At 46.5% G+C, this 6,056-nt stretch overlaps 1 protein-coding gene across 1 annotated transcript; it reads right to left on the minus strand.

Moving 5' to 3' along the window:
- Positions 1–746: 746 nt before the first annotated feature.
- LOC146863104 (homeobox protein HMX2-like) lies at positions 747–3,844 on the minus strand. Its single transcript, XM_085643342.1, has 2 exons — positions 3,483–3,844; positions 747–2,240 (listed from the first exon to the last, which is right to left on the minus strand). The coding sequence occupies exons 1-2, from the start codon at positions 3,679–3,681 to the stop codon at positions 1,693–1,695; spliced, it is 747 nt and encodes a 248-aa protein (XP_085499468.1). The 5' UTR covers positions 3,682–3,844; the 3' UTR covers positions 747–1,692.
- Positions 3,845–6,056: the final 2,212 nt, after the last annotated feature.

The following is a 6,056-nucleotide window of genomic DNA, read 5'->3' on the forward strand; positions in this document are numbered from 1 at the left end:
AAAACGCAATAAAACCGTAGAGCTCGGAACAGCGTCAAAGGCGCTGCAACTTTCACAATCGGAGGCGTCTTGAGATCAGCAACCTGTGTTTTACTGACAAACACAGACGTGCCCTTGCCTTTGGAGAGCCAGACAGAACCTGCGAACTTCCATCCGAACCCTGCTGCCCTCTACGCCCAGGCGCACACGTGGCGTCCGCTAAAGGGGCACTCGCTGGCAGAACAGAGCATTCGCTTCTGGCGGATTTATTTTTTATTTCTCTTTTTTTTATTATTTCGGTCCGATAAAATCTCGTTGTTTAATTTGTACATAAATGTCATTATTTCTCTGTAAAATGTGTGTATTGAATGACAAGAAATAAGTTTTGATTGTAAACATGTGAGGCCATGAGCAAAGATGAAAAATGGACCGTTTTTTTGTGATTCTCGATATATTGATATATATATATATATAGATAGAGAGAGAGATAGATAGATAGACAGACAGATAGATAACTCTTAGTGCCTCTATTAGACCTTCAACTGTCGATTGGCGGGATCCACGAGACGATTTATTATTGTTGTTATTAAAATTATTATTTTCATCATCATCATTAAGAGGCAATGTATTTTAGATAAAATAAAAAGTAACTTCTAAGCGGCCTCTTCCGGCTATCTAATCGGAACATACTGAAATGAGATATTAAAAACATAACGACAAATATCTTGTAAATGAGCATGCTAATCATTGTATTTTTCCTTTAATTTTACTGATCTTTAAAAGTAAAAATCAAATAATTAAAGTAGATGTACAAAAATATTGCAGTGATGTCATAGACACAGATAAAAATTTGTTTTCGTTATTGTGCTTGCATAGTAGTACGTAACATAAGGACTTCCGATACGGTATTACAAGGGGGGTGGGGGAAGGGGGTTGCTGCATTTAATCAATCAATCATTGATTGATTGATTGATTGATTGATTGCATTTAAGAAAAAAATCATAGCTGCTATAGATGTTATCAACGCTCTACCCCTTACGCATTTTCTACGTCAACCTGTGGGAAGACAATAAAAAACAACTGTAACTTAAACAGGCCTATACAGGAAACGAGAATACACGGTAAACAGTGCCTGCGACGCTCGATGCACGAGCGAAAATCACGCCTCTCACACACGAAGAGACGTTCCTACATTCGGCAGCAGAAATGTTGGAAGAACGCGCATTCTGTGGTCGGATTCATTTATTTCGAACTAATCTCGAAACACAAGTTTGCAATTTGCCGTTAAAAAACATGATAATAAATACAAAGAAGCATTGCGATTTCGATAGAAAGAAAAAACAAAAAAGCAGTAATGTATTTTCTTAAACGACTGTACGTTTTAATTCTCTTTGGAGAAAAATGAGCTATGAGTAAAAAAATCCACAGTCTTTTTTTACAAGGATATGATAGGAAAAGTGTTTTTTGAAGAAACTGTGAATATTTTCTAACTTTGGAAAGTGCCGATACAGGTACCGTTATCCATTTAGAAGAAACGCACTTGCATTTGTTTCCTTTTTAAAGATGCAAGAGGGAAATGTGTTTCAGCCTAGAAAGCAGGTTGTAAAGTCTCCACCGTGCCATAAAAATAAATACATTGGCGAGTGGTGACTCCTGCCTCGCCCGTGGCACAGTGAACCACTAGAGGGGGTTGATGTCCGCCAAGGGGCGCTTTTACACATCTCCGTCCACAAGGTTGAAGTATTTGCCCGGGTTCGGAAAACAGAAGTAGGGGATGGTACCCCCGGGGTATAAGAGAGGGAAGGAGACCGGCAGCAAGCACCTGCCTAGGAAAGAGCTGTCCTTGTACATCCCCGGGACCGACCCTGCCTGCACCATGTCCGCGGCATGGTCCGCGGAGCCTGGACCCTCCATCTCCGCGGACATCTGTCTCTTGAGCTTGTTCCTGCGGTTCTGGAACCAGATCTTGACCTGGGTCTCGGTGAGCTGCAGAGAGCTGGCCAGGCAGGCCCGCTCGGCGCTGCTCAGGTACCGCTTCATGTCGAAGGTGGACTCCAGCTGGAAGATCTGGCTCTTGGAGAAGATGGTCCGCGTCTTCTTTTTGGTGACCATGCTGCCCGGTGTGGCGGCGTCGCGGGTCGGGGGCGCATCGTCCAGGCTGTCGGGGCTGCCGGCCCTGAAGTCCAGCAGGCGTCCCTTGGGAGCGAAGTCTCTGGTAGCGTCGAGGCCTTGATCCAAGGGCGTGAAGCAGGGTTCGCGGCCTGCGGGGGGACAAAGACATCAGTTTAGGCCCACAGTGATGCACTTATAGATTACACCAATGAGACACAGAGACTCGCCGACCATACGCATGGCAGTGTGGCCTTCACAACTGTAGTAACATCTCAGTACACCAGAGCCTTAGCAGAAACACTTCCAGCAACGCCATACAGTTTACATGCACAGCTGACAAGTTTCCCTTCTCTGTGTCACACATCCAACATCGCCTTTTAGATAACGGTACATTGCGCGCGGCCAGGGACGCACAGACTCGACTTTGCTAACACGAGCACATGTTTAAAAGCAGCAGCGTGCAAAGTGATGGTGGCTAAAATGACAGGGCTTCCTGAACGTGACGTATGACACACGGTCACAGTATGTACATTATACGGCAAAGAGCACAGTGAGACCCGACTTCGGATGCACTTCTTCGCATAATAGGTACTAGTTCACTGGCACAAGAAACGGAAATTTTAGGAAAGCAATAAAGCATTACAAAGTAAACGCAAAATGAGAGTACAAATCATGGACTGAGCCCACTGAGCGTAAGATATGGAAATATGAAATAATCGTGGGACCGACAGTTACGAGATCGCTGCTGAAATCTTGCGATGTCTGCAGGTCAGGAGGTACCCCAGCATCCATACGAGGTCGATAACTTGAGTACCTCTAGACAGGCTGCTAGTACATCAGGGGGCGGATTCCAAGCGCGCAAACATTTGTGCGCTACACGTAATCTGGCGCTGCTATTTACACCAGTAAGCAATTACGTACGAAGCGCAAGAGAGAGGGAAAGGCTATAAGAATAATAGAGATTGCGTCTGTAATGAATCAGCATGACAGACAGCTCATAAAACCACTGCGCTTCATGAATATAAATATATATATACACATTTTTATATATATATATATATTTTTTGGGTTGCAACCATCCACCTTGGGCGTTCTATCTGAAACGTTATGCACATGTTGACTGTTTCAAGAACGAGACATTTGAAGACTTTTTTTTACATTATTTCGAAGGGAGGCAGAGTGACCATCGGACGGGTTAGAGGCTATGTGGAGGGGGGAGGGGGGGGGGGTATTCGCTGGACAGAAAGCACTGGAAACGGCAATCGATGGCTCGGTTAGTAAAGAAACAGCACTAAAGTGGACCCAGGAGGGTACGCGCAGGAGTTACCACAGGCCACATTTTGAGGTTACGGGGTACGTTTGGCTGAATTCGCGCGCTTCTGGGTATTTACCAGTGCTGGTGTCAAGTGATGCCCCCTCGTCCTCCTCATCTTCTTCCTCCTCCTCCTCTCTCCGCCGCACATAGGCTATGGGGTTCTCCCTCGGGTGACTCCGGGGGGTGTCGGGGTAGCTGGGACTGTTCAGCTTTAGAATGCTCTCTATGGTGAACTTGAGCGCAAGCGGTCGGTGCGCTTCCTTGCCGGCGCTCATGTTATGGCCACTGTGGAGCCTCCGCGGTAGAGGGGCCGCTGGGAGAGTAGGTGGGAGCGTCAGACCCGCAGCTGAAGCAGCAACATCCCGCCGCGAGACCCGTAGCCGCTACACTGAGCGCAGAGGTGGGGGTGAGGCGGAAGATGCTCTCGCAAGCGCACTGACATCCAAGTGCGCGCAGGAAGTGCGCCTGTGAGAGCGCAGGGCGGAGGCAGCTACAGCCGACCCTCCCTTTGGCACCAGGGCGGGGGAGGGAGGGGCCGCGAAGAAGCGGAGTTCGGGCAATGGACAGTCTGGGAGCTGGAAAGCTGCTCCGCGAGAGGAGACAGCGCACGGAAGAATGACAGAGCTTAGAGTGTTGCCAAAGAAGAGCAGAGACTGCTCTTAGCAGTTAAAAGCTGAGAGAACGTGATTCTGCCTCTTTGAGTAAAAGTTAAACTAAACCTAGGATTCCCAGATTTTAACATCCAAAAACCGGGACATTTCACAAAAATAGAAAAAGGACTAAAGTTTTTTTTAATCAACCGAAGAGTACGGAATCAAGCGCTCAGCAGCATAGAAGCACACACAACCAGGCACTAAGGAAATACATAAAAGGCAGTTTTTAAACCCAGTATCAACCCTACTAATTAAACTGCTTTCTAATAACAGCTGCTAAATAGTCCTGCTTTGGGAGACATACAATGAGCATCCAACAACATTTTATAAGTATAGTGGTGCACCCACAGGTGGAAACTGTAATACGTAAAAAAATAAGTCAGTATAAGTAAAAGGATAAAAATAATTTTAGCTGGAAGGGGGATAGGGTGACCAACTGGCATTGGTGCAAATTCAGAACAGTGAGTGTAAAAATTCAGGACAAAGGATCAAAATTCAGGACACAAATTCAGGACAGGAGGTCACAATTCAGGAGAAAACTTCAGGACAATAGATGAGTTTTACAGACACATCAGATGAGGTTGTGCAATAGTATATAAGTAAGCCCACATATTCAACCATTTGCAAACCTATCCATCATGTATCCTTCCATCTATCATTTCACTCATCCATCCCTTCATCCATCCTTTCACTCATCCATCCATCATCCATCCACCCTTTCACCCTATCCATCTGTACACTCTTCCATCCACTCTTCTACCCATCCATCCACTCACCCATCCAGCCATTTACCCTTTCACCCATCCAGCCATCCTTTCACTTACTCATCCATCCACCCAATCACCCAGTCACTCATCCTTCCACCCATCCACCCTTTCAGTCATCCATCCATCCTCCCTTTCTCTCTCCATCGACCCTTTCACTTAGCCATCCTTCCTTCCATCCATCCACCCACCCATCCATCTACTCATCCACTCATGAATCCAACCATTGACCCTATCACTCATCCATCTATCTTTTCACTCCTTCATTCATCTATTCATCCTTTTGTCCATCTACCCTCCTTTTCACTCACTCATCCATCCTTACATCCACCCTTTCACTCATCCGTCCATCCATTTGCACTTATCAATTCATCAATCCATCCATCCATCCACCCACAACCTCACCCATCATCCACCTTTTCACTTATCCATCCTTTCACTCATCCATCCTTTCACTCATCCATCCACCCTTTTACCCATCCAGCTACCCTTCCACCCATACATCCAGCTATTTACCTTTTCTCTCATCCATCCTTCCACTCTTATCAATCCATCCATCCTCTCTCATTATCCATCTATTCAGTCTTTCATTCATCCATTCACCCTTTCACTAATTCATCCAGCCATCCACCCATCCCGTCACTTACTCACTCGTCCACCTTTTCATATTAATTTTGAGCTGAACCTTTTTGAGAAGAGGCCCATCAAGAACTTCACCCTCGCTGCAGGAGCCATTCCAGGATTGGGACAGGATCCACCACAGGGGGTGGGGGGGGGAGAGGGTCAGAAGCCAATACAGGGGGGGGGGGCAGGAGCACTCACAGGCGTGGGGGGAACAGGAGCCACCACATGGGGGGACAGGAGCCATCACTGGGGGGGGGCAGGAGCCATCACAAGAGGGGGAACAGGATCCACCAGGGTGGGCACAGGGGTGGGAATGCAGTATTCAAGTATTATCTTGGCCCCTCCAGGGTGGGGTAGGGCTCCTCACCCCCTCCTGGACAAGACAAGGAGAAGACAGGCTCTTTTTCCAAAATGTTAGTTTTGCCATCCCCCACTGTGATGTACAGTACTTAAAGGAGATACTCCAAGAGAACTGATTTAACTGACTGTCCTCCATACTTTGTTAATCAGTGTGTGTGCGATTGTGCAATTTCTTTATTTTATTACATTATAGACTACATGTTTGCAGAACTGAGGTTTGCTTACAATTTAGTGACAGTAATTAAGCTC

The sequence above is a fragment of the Triturus cristatus genome, chromosome 2_2 (assembly GCF_964204655.1).
Source record: "Triturus cristatus chromosome 2_2, aTriCri1.1, whole genome shotgun sequence".
NCBI lineage: Eukaryota > Metazoa > Chordata > Amphibia > Caudata > Salamandridae > Triturus > Triturus cristatus.

Coding starts and splice junctions, on each gene's coding strand:
- LOC146863104 (XM_085643342.1), bottom strand. CDS start 3,681: ATGAGCGCCGGCAAGGAAGCGCACCGACCGCTTGCGCTCAAGTTCACC. Junction 2,241..3,482: donor ATCACTTGACACCAGCACTG/GTAAATACCCAG, acceptor GTCCCCCCGCAG/GCCGCGAACCCTGCTTCACG.